This window comes from Geotrypetes seraphini, chromosome 6, assembly GCF_902459505.1.
Source record: "Geotrypetes seraphini chromosome 6, aGeoSer1.1, whole genome shotgun sequence".
Taxonomy (NCBI): Eukaryota; Metazoa; Chordata; class Amphibia; order Gymnophiona; family Dermophiidae; genus Geotrypetes; species Geotrypetes seraphini.
The window spans coordinates 166,058,744-166,072,976 of record NC_047089.1 but is presented as its reverse complement, the minus strand read 5'-3'; the positions used below and the strand labels follow the sequence as shown (position 1 = coordinate 166,072,976).

General features: G+C 35.3%; 1 protein-coding gene across 4 annotated transcripts in view; it reads left to right on the top strand.

Moving 5' to 3' along the window:
* MYO16 (myosin XVI) overlaps positions 1-14,233 on the top strand; it is a 709,054-nt gene that overhangs the window by 215,101 nt on the left and 479,720 nt on the right. For all 4 annotated transcript variants that reach the window (XM_033949922.1, XM_033949923.1, XM_033949921.1 and 1 more), the window contains exons 11-12: positions 8,748-8,858; positions 10,513-10,578. In XM_033949922.1, coding sequence (XP_033805813.1) covers positions 8,748-8,858; positions 10,513-10,578 — 177 coding nt within the window. The remainder of the gene's footprint in view (positions 1-8,747; positions 8,859-10,512; positions 10,579-14,233) is intronic.

Sequence of the window (14,233 nt, the reverse complement as noted above, 5' to 3'; positions counted from 1 at the left end):
TCCATCTCATATATATATTCATTGTCAATATCCTGAAAACCTGACCTGCCTGTGACTCTTGAAGACCTGAATTGCCTACCCATGCTTTAGATACCTGTTTGCTGGTCTACTAGGATTTCCCATACGAGATGCTACTGTTATAGAGACGGGTATATATTATTTCTTTCACCTCTTTGGGGAGGGAGTCAGTGACCACTGAGGTAGTGCAGGGGGTGCATGACTTTATCTCTCCAGTGGTCATCTGGTCAGTTTGGGTACCTTTTTGACACTTAGATGCTCTGGACATCTAAATGTCATCCTGGCCATCTTGGGAAATGTTTGATTATTGCCACAATATGTCTAAGTGGTAAGCATGCTCTAAACCCACTTATAACATGCCTCCAACACACACCCTTGAAATTTGTACTCCTGGGAAACACAGAGGTCTTTTCTCCGTATTAATCTGGAAACTTACCTTACAGAAGTCTCTGGGGTTTGGGTTTATTATAAGAATATCTTTTGGGGATACATATATTTTTTTGAGATTTGGCTTGTTTATATTTATTTTTGTCATTATGAACCTATCTAATGGCATTTCAATAATTCCCTTGTAGAAAAGGTTTCTAATGTCAGATGGGGAGTTTTGGAGATACTATAAGATTATCTGTCAAGAACAGGGGTGAGCAATCATGGTCCTTGAGGGCCACAATCCAGTCAGGTTTTCAAGCTTCCCACAATGAATATGTATGAGATATATTTTCATATAACAGAAGCAGTTCATTCAAATCAATCTCATGTATATTCATTGTGGAAATCTTGTAAACCCAACTGGGTTGTGGCCCTTGAGGACCATGATTGCCTACCATTAGTCAAGACACTATCAGAGGTGTTTGCAAAAGGTGCGATGCTTGAATGAAACAAATTGAGAGAAATAGTTTCATTTAATTTTGTTTTCAAGGATCAGGAACTACAGAACTTACAGGAAAAGAAAAAAACCTGACTCTATGAATTGTTTAACATCAGGACCATGGTGCTTTTGTCCAGTTGCATATCCAGATAGATCAGACCTGATGTTTATTCCATGGGTCAGAGAAAAAGTAGGGCAGCCAAGAACTAGATAGCCTGCTTGCTGTCTTCAGAAGGCTAGAATTTTAGAAAGGAAAGTAGATGGCTATATTCCTTTATAGAATAGGCTTCTACAAGTTGCCCTGTTATAGGGTTGCTCTTCTGTGGTGAAGAAATCCAAAGAAGCTACAAGGAAAGGGTGATAAATCCCTAGAATGTCCTCCTTGTGAGGTAGTAGAGACAAAAATGGTCTCAGAATTCAAAACGATGTAGTACATGCAGAAGATTCCTAGTGGCAAGAGGTTGGACATGAAGCATAGGGAAATCCATGGATAGCATTAAGGTAACCACAGATGTAGTCCTAAAGACATTAAGGTAGCCACAGATGTAGTCCTAAACAGAAAGCCTGAGATAACCTGCAGAGAGTTAACCATGAACTTCTTACTTGACAAACTGGATTGGTCATTTTGGAAGTATTCAATAAATGGCACCCAAAGATAGGTGCTGGGATGATTTGCACTAAGCTAGTATTATTTAAAAGGTATTTTACACAGAATGTCTTATATAGAATACTAGCTCAGCACACATTTTGCACCAATTTTAGGGCTGCTGTAAATGCTGGCACCAGATAGGTGCACAAATGTAGGTATTCTACAACATTGCACCTAAATTCTGAGAACACCCTTGACCCACCCATGCCTCTCCAATGGCAGCATCCCCCTTAGAAAATGTAGGCACACTCAGTGGCGTGTGGTGAGGGCTTTCAGGAGATTCATTGAATCCCCAGTTACAAACAGCCCTGCTTTTTAAATTTTTTTGGTTTACTTTTTAGTTGATGCAGTTTGATTTGTTGAGTAGACAACCTGTTCAACCAGTAAAACTGCATCAAAAAAGTAACCCCCCAAAAACAAGCAAACAAACAAACAATCTGCTCAGTGCTAGAACAACAAAACACTGGTAAAAAAAAAAAAAAATATCAAAGACAGATTACAAAATATTGTGACTGAAAGATATTTTAAGATTCCTAACAAAACTGAATAAATAAAATCCACGAAAAAAGAAACAACAACATGGCAAGTACCAGGCAAAACAAAAATGAGACTGGCACATCAGCAAAAAGACAAAAACAAGATCAAATAACACCAAGCAAGATCCCACTTCCTATTGAAGAACCTGACATATTGAGTAAAGCAGAAGTTATGGAAGAACTAAGACAAATCAAACAAATGCTTAAGGAAACAGTAACCAATATGTCTGAAATGAAGGAAGAAATATTAAACATTCACAGACAAATGGAAAGTAATAACAAAAGAACAACTGAATTAGAATCCAAAATGGAAGTCATAGAAAGCGAAACAAAAAGATGTAAAAATGATAGTCTGGAATTAAATAAATTGAAAGATCAACTGGAAGACTATGAGAATAGAGGAAGAAGGAAAAACATTAAACTTTTTGGAATACAAGAAAATTTAGAGGGAAAAAATACTATTCTTTTTCTAGAAAATTTAATTCCAAAAATACTACAACTGGACTTAAAACATCCACTAGAAATAGAAAGAGCGCATAGGATTCCAGTTAAAAATACAGAAAATAAAAGCAGGCCAAGACCAATAATTTTCAAAATGCTTAGATACCAACAAGCATTAGAAATATTAAATTCTGCAAAGAAAGACAAAAATCTAAACTATAAAGGATCTAGAATATGGTTCTTGTCGGACTTTGCCAAAAACACAGCAAATAAAAGAAAGAAACTATTAGACATGAGACCTCAACTAAAAGAAAAAGGTTTCAAATATGGTCTATATTATCCGGCGAAAATGAGAGTATCATCTGGAGACAAATCCTTATATTTCGAGGATCCAGAAAAACTAAAAGCTTTTCTTTCTAAACCAGAACCTATGATATTTTAACAAAAAATTTTAAGATGGATTTTGATGACTTTATGAAATAATTATAAATGTATGAAATATTGAAATATCTGAAGAAAGAAAAAAATGATATAAAGAAAAGACAATAAAAATTTATAAGAAAGAAAGAGCAAGATATAGGAAAAACATTAATAACATACTAAATATATGTTTAAGATGAAATTTTATGATGTAAATAATAATACCAAGGAAATATAAATTAAAAACTGTTAAATGGATAAAGATACATTAATGAAATGTTATGAAAATATGACTAAAGATATTAAAGGTTAATATAAATAGATAGAAGGGGAATTTGATTGAATATTGAATGCCTAGAGGGGAGGAGAATGTTTGGGTTACAGTTCCAATGTGTATCCTTAAGCAGCCATTGTATTGGGTGGGAAAGGGAGGGAAAAAGAGAGTATTTACTATGATTAAGGGAAAAATAAACAAGAGATTAGATATTTTAGGGGTAAATATGTGTGTCATGAAAAACATTTTTTGGATTCTAAATATGAAGGAAGAGGAGAAAAAGATTATAATGAGAAGTATTAAAATGTATAATGTCTTTTAAGATATATTCTATTAATGTCAATGGCCTGAATCACGTAATCAAAAGGAAAAAAGTATTAACATTTTTAAAAAAGCAAAATGCGGATATTTACTGTCTGCAGGAGACCCATCTTAATATAAAGGAATCACAGAAACTATCGGGTGGGTGGGTAAAGGAATGTTTTTTTGCTCCAGCAGAGGGTAAAAAAGCAGGGGTAGCAATCCTTATAAATAAAAAATGTATGGCCAAGATTAAGGTAAAAAATTCAGATCCACATGGAAGATGGATACATATTGAAATAGGTATGGGAAATGATGCCCTGACGTTATTTAATATATATGCCCCTAATTCGAATCAATCAGAATTTTTAAAAAAATTACAGAATATGTTGTTACCACTGGCTGCTTCTAATCTAGTGGTGGCTGGAGATTTTAATGCTGTAATGGATCCATTATTGGATAAAAAACCTGGTAAAAGTATAAAATCTTTAGGTTTAGATAATTTGGTTCAATCATGTGATTTGAAAGATATTTGGCATATTCTTCATTTTAATGATCAGGAATTTTCATTTTGTTCACAGGTTCATAAATCATTTTCAAGAATAGATTATATTTTTGTTTCAACAAATAAAGTGCAACAGGTGATTAAAGCTTCCATAGATCCTATTATTATTTCAGATCATGCGGGAGTATGGATAGAATTACAATTAGATCAATTAGAAAATGGAAGACCTCTTTGGAGATTTGATAATGCATTGCTTGTAGATGACAAATTTTTGGAAAATTTTAAAATACAAATTAATGATTTTTTTCAACTAAATTTAGTGGAGGATACATCTATAGAGAATGTATGGGATGCATTTAAAGCAACTATGAGGGGAAATATTATATCATATTTAGCTTTTATTAGGAAACAGATTAAAATACAATATATAGAAATAGAAAAAGAAATAAAAATATTAGAAGCTAAATTGGTAAGTAAATGGGAGAATGAAGTTTTGCAATCTCTTTTGAAAGCAAAAGGTAAATATAATGAATTAACTTCAAAAATGATAAGAAGAGATTTGTTTTCCAAGCAAACAATGTATTATGGAAATTCTAATAAGGCGGGGAGATTATTGGCAAATTATCTTAAAGCAAAAAAAAGAAGAACTAATATAAATGGGATAAAAGATGATAATGGTATAATAACAAATCAAACAAATATAATTTTAAAACAATTTCTAAAATTTTATAAGGACCTGTATTCTACCGAGCCTTATTTGGAGAGACAAAAAGATGGAAAAAATTTTTTAGATTTAATTAATGGACCTAAGGTTCCTGATCATATAAAACGGAGTTTAGATGAACCTATATCACTAAAAGAATTAGAAACAGCATTGAGATCTCTTAGAGTTGGATCCGCTCCAGGTGGTGATGGTTATACAGTAGAATTTTATAAAACATTTCAAAATATCCTTTCCCCACATTTACTAAATTTATATCAGACACAACTTATAAAAGGTAATATTAAAGGTACTATGGCTGAATCAATAATAATTGTTTTGCCTAAGCCAAATAAAGATCCTACTTTGGTTTCAAACTACAGGCCTATATCTTTGATAAATGTTGATAATAAACTTTTGGCGAAAATTTTGGCTTTGAGATTAACCAAAGCTCTCCCACATATTATAGATATGCATCAAACGGGTTTCGTTGCTAAAAGACACTCTTCTAATAACTCTAGATTATTGTTTCACATGTTAAACTTATCAAAAAAAATGGATGAACCGGCTTTTACAGTTTCATTAGATGCTGAAAAAGCATTTGACAGGGTAGAATGGAATTTTATGTATCAGGCTTTAGAATGGTTTGGTATAGGTTCTGGATTTATACAAATGGTAAAAACACTGTATAGCTTCCCGATTGCAAGACTAAATATTAATAATAAGATATCTGATGGTTTTCAATTGCAGAGGGGAGTTAGACAAGGTTGTCCTCTATCTCCTTTGTTATTTGATGTTGTATTGGAACCCTTATTGTTAGCAATACAACAGACGAGGGAGATACAAGGTATTCCATATTCAGATATGGAATATAAAATTTCGGCTTATGCTGATGATATTTTGCTTTATTTGAGAAATCCAGAGTCAACCTTATCTTCTTTATTGGAATTAATTGATAAGTTTGGTAAATTTTCAGGATATAAAATTAATTGGAATAAATCTGAAATTATACCCTTAAATGTTCATTGTGTAAAAGGATTATTTGATACTTTTCCGTTCATATGGAAAGAAGAAGGATTTAAATATCTTGGCATTCAAGTTAAAAATACAATTGAAGATACTGTAAAAGAGAATGAAAAATATGTATTAAAAAAAGTTACGGAGTTGTGCGAGCAATGGAACCCTTTACATATTTCTTGGTGGGGGAGAGTTCAAACTATTAAAATGATGATGTTGCCTGTAGTTTGTTACCAAATGAGTATGATACCTATTTATTTTCAGGGGTCCTTTTATAAAAAGCTTAATAGCATTTTAACAAAATTTCTTTGGCTTGGCAAAACACCTAGAATAGCTTTAGTAACTTTGCAAAAATCAATTAAGGAGGGAGGGGTAAATTTTCCAAATTTCTATAGGTACCATCAAGCCTATATTCTACGTCAGGGTATGTATTGGATCCTCCCAGAACTTATGGATAATGTACCGGATTGGTTATATTTAGAATGGCGCCTTATGTTTCCCCTAAATTTAGTTCATCTACCAAGTATTAACATACCTAGAAGATATAGAGAAAATAAAATATTAATGGATACTTGGAAAACGTTGAGATTTATTGATAAATTAACACCTATCCCAATAAACAAATCAACTAATCAATCTCTATGGATAAACTCCAAGATCAAAATTGGCGGAGCTCAAATCCTTTGGAAGAACTGGATTATTGCAGGCATTAGATCTTTAGATGATGTTATTTCAGAAGGTAAACTGCTGGAATTTTCACAATTGCAACATAGATTTGGTCTTAGTAAAACACAAAGTTTTAAATGGTTGCAATTGAAGCAGGCCATTCAGGTTGGGTTCCCTGAATGGAAAACATTGAATAATCAATATAGTTTAAAGTTCTTATGTTTTCAAGCAGACTTCCTAGGGCATCAAGCCGCATTGTGGTATAAATTAATATCTGGATACTTGAATAAAAAACCAAAAAATGGTCTAAAAGAAATTTGGAGCATTGAGATTGGACATCAGATTGATGCATCTCAATGGCCACTAATTTGGTCTTGGAGAATGGGATGTACAGTGTCAGCATCTATGAGACAAACTTGGTTCTTTTTATTACATAGAGCTTTTTGGACCCCTACACGTTTACAAAAATTAGACAGTTCTAAGTCCAATAAATGCTGGCACTGTAATCTAGAACCAGGGACATTAGATCATTTATTGTATCATTGTCCCTATATTAAAACTTTTTGGAATTCAATTTGGCCACAAATTAATAAATTGATGGAAAATCATATTGCAATATCATATGATACAATATTATTTGGAATGATGATGAGAAAAAAAAGTCAAATTTCACCAGAAAATAACAAGCTTTTATTAATTATGACAGGGGTTGCCATTCAGCATATAACTAACAACTGGAAGAATTATAACAACCTAAATTATACATTTTGGTGGAATACAATATGTCATATATTTAAAATGGAAAGAACAATAGCAATACAAAAGGGGACATATACTAAATTTATAAAAATATGGGGGCCATTGACAAAATACTGTAATGAATAAATAATAGGATTTTTCTTCTTCTTTTCTTTTCAGGATTTTTTTTTTTATGACACACATAGAGGGGGGTAAGGAAAATAATTTCTATATTATATGATATAATACATTATACAATATGTAATGTATGAATGAAAAGTAATAGAAGGGTGGGGGGAGGGAAAGGGGATAAAATTTATTAGAACATAATATATTAGATATAAAATGTTATTGAATATTCATCAATTGTATTCTAACATGTTGTATACTTTCTGTAAAATTTAAAAATTTAAAATATTATATTAAAGTAATAAAAGGGTGGGGGGAGGGTGAGGGGGAAAATTAAATTTAGATGTATAATGTATTAGATATAAAAGTGATACTATATATTTATCAATTGTATTTTAATATTTTGTACACTTTATGTAAAATTTGAAAATAAAAAATAATGGAAAAAAAAACAAACAAACAAAAAAAAACACCACAGACTCTTGTACTGAGGATTATCTGAGCCTCCTGAAGGCCCTGACTGTACTGATCTGAATTTGTTTGGCTGATCAGCATCTGCCTGTTGCCTGCTTGACCAATCAAATTCAGAACATTGCCCTCAGGGCCTTTAGGGGGAGGGGTGAATCCCCTGAAGGCCCTAACTGCTTGCAACTAAGCACATAAGAACATAAGAATAGCCTTACTCGGTCAGACCAATGGTCCATCAAGCCCAGTAGCCCATTCTTACGGTGGCCAATCCAGGTCACTAGTACCTGGATAAAACTCAAAGAGTAGCAACATTCCATGCTACCGATCCAGGGCAAGCAGTGGCTTCCCCCATGTCTTTCTCAATAACAGACTATAGACTTTTCATCCGGGAAATTGCCCAAACCTCTCTTAAAACCAGCTACGCTATCCACTCTTACTACAACCTATGGCATTTCAGCTGATCCTGGCAGTGAAATCCCTCATTCATCTGAGCCGGCAGGACTCCTCGAAGCTGGCTCAGCTGATCAGGATTTCCCTGCGATCAGCTGATGAGAAGCCTTATTTTTTCCCCCCTCTTTAAGGGGTCATGACCACTGGGGAAGTAAGGGGGGGCTCATGCTTTAAACCCTCCAGTGGTCATCTTGTCAGTTTGGTCACTTTAGGGCACTTAGACCTGTTTTACATTCATCTAAGTCCTGACATGTAAGTTCTGCCTAGGACATCCTGGGAAAGCTTCGCTTATTGCTTCAGGACATCCAGGTTTAAGATCACCCAATGCCCGCCCATAAAACAACTTCCAACACGCCCCTTTGAGCTCTGGACGTACAGCAGCTTAGAAATGCTGCTGAATGTCCAAAAAGTTGGTTTTGATTATCAGCATTTGGATGTTCCAGCTATTAAGACATCTAAGTACCGACTTGGGCTGGTTTTTGGATGTTTCAAAGTTTTGATTAGGAGCCTAATAGTTATAGTTATGAAACTAAATTATTCAAATCATTATTTGTATATCTATTTTCAGGTTAAGTTAATGCCGCCAGCGCCAAATGATGATCTTGCTACTCTGAATGAATTAACAGATAGTAGTCTCCTTTATGAAATTCAGAAGCGTTTCAACAACAATCAAATATATGTGAGTAACTTTGAAGCTTTCTAGAAATAAGTGGCTTTCAAAACCTCTGAACTAAATGGGGGGGTGGGGGGAAACAACAACACACTGACATTTCAGCTTAGGTACAGCTGCATCTGCAAGATTTTTTTTTAATTCATAATTATAAGCAGTACATTATAACCAGGAATTTTCCAATAGGCACAACTTAGATATAATCAGAATGGGTTTAATTCACCCAGCCTCTACATTTATTGAATAATTTTGATAAAAGCTTTTCATTGAGTTGTGATGAATAAAATATTTGCTTCTAAAATATAACCTCTTGCCTCACACACAACACGAGAGTAGCTTAGAAAAGCTGATAGAACTCTCCATCTTTTCAAATTGTCTAGTATGAGAGTAATATTATAACATTATTTCCTACGGTTAGAGGTGAAATAGGTACTTATTTTTAACTAGTGTTATAAATTGTGGCTGAAATGAAGCCACAAACATTTACACCTCTTCAGGCATATAATATGAAGTACACACATGTAGCAATCAAAATTCAAAGTGACTTAACTAACTAGAAATGACCACTGGCTGGTTAAATCACCTATTCAGGGCTAACTATTAATTTTTAGCAATACTGAAAGTAACTGGTTAGCACTAAACTGAAAACCAGCTATTCTAGGGGTGTTCAGGGCTGGAGTCGGCACTTGACGGGTTAAATACTGATATTCAACACTTAACAGGCTAGGTTAACTATATACATAGGATTGCAGAAAATTATAAATTATAAAACTTTAAATGGTAAACTGTAGCCAGTCAAGTCCTAAATATCGCAATTAACTGGCTATGTGTTAGCCGGTTCCAGAAACCCAGAAATTTAATGCTTGTGCCCGGACATGGCCCGGCATTGAATTTCCAGATTTAACACCAGCATTGGTGGGGCCTGGGTACCATACAAGGGAGTTTCTCCCTTATAAAGTAGACAGGCCTCTCCCAGTGCTTTCTGGGATGCACCAGGCGAGCACTGTTATTTTGCAGAAAATGGTAGCTCATGATTCAAGACCTTATGAATCAAAGTCACAATTTTAACCAGATATACACCTGAATATTCAATTGTGGAAGTCCTGAAAACTGGCTGCGTAGCTCACAGGACAGATTTGGGAAACCACTGACTCCTATGACCGAAGCTATCCTTTCAGAAGGGCAGAAATTTGAATATTAACATAATTTTAAAATGAATAATTATATTTTCCTCTCATTTTGAGGCTTCTGTATTATTCACTAAGAATAAGGTCATCAGTAAAATCTGGACCCCCTAGACCCGCCCCCAGGCCTGCCCAGTTCCACCAATCTCTGCTCCATTATACCCCAGCTCTGCCCCCGCCCTGCCCCCACTGCCTGTTTGTCGGGCAGGAAGGCATCCACACATGCGCAGATGCGATGTGATGATGCCACGCGCAAGCGCGTGTGCAGGTGATGTCGCCACGTTGCCTCCACGCGTGCACAGATGCCCCCTCTCAACGTGATTTCTTTTCAAAACCCAGACAAAGTGTCAGGTTTTGAAAAGCCGTCCAGAGAAATCTGGACGTTTGGTAAGCCTAACTTAGAATACTCTACAAAACATAAATATAATTTTAATTATGTTTGTTTCAATTTAATTCATTCATTATATTCTACTTTCTAGACTTATGTTGGGAACATACTGGTACTTGTAAATCCATATAAGGAGCTGCCAATCTATTCAGCTATGGTAAGCATTTTCATTTATTTACTTGGGCACTAGGCCAGATTAGAGGCAACAATTTGCAAATATTTTTGTTTTGTTTTACTTTTGAAAGACACATGCTAATTTGTCCAAACAAAGGAGCACTTGCTACATTATTTATGAGGCTATAAGGGCCAGATTTTATAAATGGTGCCTAATTCAGTAGGTGCCTAGAAAAGGAGCACCTTCCACATGTCAACGTTAGGTGCCATTTATATAATCATGTCTAATGATGCCTAAATCGAGTTAGACAAATGCACCTTAGGCACCAGAATATTCTTGGCCTACAATACCAGTGCTTAAGTTAGGCACCTACCAACACCTAATTGAAGCCATGCCCTCACCTATAATACTGCGTTTAGCACAGGTCACCGTACATGAAGAAGGACACAATACAACTTGAAAGGATCCAGAGAAGAGGAACTAAAATGGTTAAGGGACTGGAGGAGTTGCCATACAGTGAGAGATTAGAGAAACCGGGCCTCTTCTCCCTTGAAAAGAGGAGACTGAGAGGGGACATGATCGAAACATTCAAGATAATGAAGGGAATAGGCTTAGTAGATAAAGACAGGTTGTTCACCCTCTTCAAGGTAGAGAGAACGAGAGAGCACTCTCTAAAGTTAAAAGGGGATAGATTTCGTACAAACGTAAGGAAGTTCTTCATCCAGAGAGTGGTAGAAATCTGGAACGCTCTTCCGGAGGCTGTTATAGGGGAAAATACCCTCCAGGGATTCAAAACAAAGTTAGATAAGTTCCTGCTGAACCAGAATGTATGCAGGTAGGGCTAGTCTCAGTTAGGGCACTGGTCTTTGAACTAAGGGCCGCTGCGTGAGCGGGCTGCTGGGCACGATGGACCACTGGTGTGACCCAGCAGCAGCAATTCTTATGTTCTTACCAGCTAATTATGTTGTAATCATTTTTTAATTGGCTTTTAATGGCACTTTCATTTATCAGTGCCAATTAAGCCAAGTAAAAAAAATGAAGGCCCCCTTTTACATAACCGCAGTAGAGGTTTCTATCACGGAATGGCGAGGTAAATGCTCTGATGCTCTATAAGCATTGTAGCATTTACATCATTGGCCCTCAGTAGAAACCTTTATTGCGGGTTTGTAAAAGACAGCATAAGTTAGGTGCCTAGATCGGTAGGTGCACCTAACTATAGTCGTATTTTATAGAATCAGGGCATAAGTGTTCCCCATTAAGTCTATATTATCCAGTTAGTAAGTACTAATCATAATACGCTAGCTGGATAGCACGTCTACCCCATTCCCCATCCCTGAACCATATAAACACTAGAAGAAGCACTATCTTTTCAGTAGTTTCCCCTTCCCTCTGGAATTCAGCACTGAATGCTTTAAGAGAGATAACAAACCTCGAGAAATTCAAGTCATGTCTTTAAGACTTTTCATTTTAAAGATGCTTTTCAAGTTTGAGCATCCTTTTAAGGATTTTTAAACTTTTTCTTTTTAGGGAATAGACTTAGTAGATAAAGACAGGTAGGTAGGTAGAACGAGAGGGCACTCTCTAAAGTTAAAAGGGGATAGATTCCGTACAAACGTAAGGAAGTTCTTCACCCAGAGAGTGGTAGAAGACTGGAACATTCTTCCGGAGTCTGTTATAAGGGAAAACACCCTCCAGGGATTCAAGCCAAAGTTAGACAAGTTCCTGCTAAACCAGAACATACATAGGTAAGGCTAGACTCAGTTAGGGCGCTGGTCTTTGACCTAAGGGCCACCGCGCGAGCAGACTGCTGGGCACGATGGACCACTGGTCTGACCCAGCAGTGGCAATTCTTATGTTCTTATTGGACTTACATGTTTTTAACCCTGTCCTTTTGTTTTCTCCGTTGTACCTCACTTTTCTTTAACTATTGCAGTTTTTCCCTTTTCATTGGTACCTGTTTGTCCAGTGGTGTACCTTATTTTTTGTTTAGTTATGGTAACTGTATTATCTGTTTTACCCTAAATTTTTTTATTGTATAACCATCTTGAAATAAATGATAAGGTGGTATATCAAATCAATAATAAACTTGAAACTTTATGATACGCCCCCCCTCCAAAAATATTTTAAAGAAAAGAGTTTATTTGTGGATAGCATGGAGAAATGGGGAAAATACCACAAAACACTTTAATGTGTTTTGCAGTAGCCCATTTTCCCATGCCAAACACTTATCAAGGGCATAACAGGGCTCCTGGTTTAATGCTTGCTCCACCTGTGAATTGCCCCAACACTAATGGTTTTTTTAAAAAAAATAAATCTTTATTCATTTTTAAATCAAATCAACAAGTGCACAAAAATATATCATAAAGTAATTCCAATATAGCACTGTAATCTCTACCACATAAAAACTAATAGTGTAATATCCCCATCCACCCACCCTTCATCACATTCTCAACAAAATAAAATTTACTATTTTATACAACATATTATAACATATCTTATTGAATTACACACCAAATCCACCCTCCCCCTTGAGTGTGCTAAATAGGACTAAGAAAGAAAAGAAAAGGAAAAGAAAATAATTGATGCCTATTCATCACAATATTTTTCCAATGGCCCCCATATCTTTGCAAAGTTATTATATGTCCCTTTTTGTACCGCTATTGCTTTTTCCATCTTAAAAATATGGCATAACGAATTCCACCAGAATGTATAATTAAGATTCTTGTAATTTTTCCAATTATTGGTTATATGTTGAATGGCAACCCCTGTCGTGACTAATAAAAGTTTATTATTATGTGACGATATTTGACTCTTCTTCCTCATAGCCATTCCAAATAAAACAATATCATAGGAAAGCGCAATATGATTTTACAATAAAGAGTTTAACACTAATGTTAAAAAGGGTAAAACTATGATACTGGATTTAATTTCCAGTAATGTTACAGCACTGGAATACTGTGTGCAGATATTATCCCTTCTTAATAAAGTAGTATCTGATAGCAAGTACCATTCCACCTCATGGGTATTATTAATTTTTTTATTACATTGATAGTCAATCCTATACTTTGGAATAGTATTCTTTCATTTTTTTTTTCTATTATGTATTTGTATTGATACTTATTTGTTTTGCTTTACTTATATTATTCAGCAACTAGCCTCTATTCTATTTCAGGACAAATGACTTAAAATTTTAAAAAAAATTAGGGGATCGATATCCAGTGCAGTTTAAGCAGACAGCAGAAGTTCCTGTCATTGAAACCATGCTGAGTGAGTGATCATCGATATTCAGTGGCACTTAACTGGGCAGTGCCACTGAATGTTGGGTCCGACTGTTCCCGCACTGCCCAGTTAAGTGCCACTGAATATCGATGGTTTCAGTGGTAGAACAGATGGGTTTAGTGGGGTTTGGAAGAGTTTTGGAGGCTCACCATATGATGTACAGGGGTTATGGTGAGATGTGTACCTGGCACCCTTAATGTGAAGTTCACAGTAGTGCCCCCTAGGGGATACTGCTCTGCTGGCATGTCTGTGTGATTGTTCCATTAAAAATGCTGGCCCCCTCTTACATGTAAATGGATTATTTAGGACATTTTTAATTTGGACTTTTTTTCGATAATGGAAAAAAAAAAAAAAAAGACCAAAACACCTAGCTGGGTCCAAGTTTATTTAGAATTTCTTATATCGCTTAATCATATTT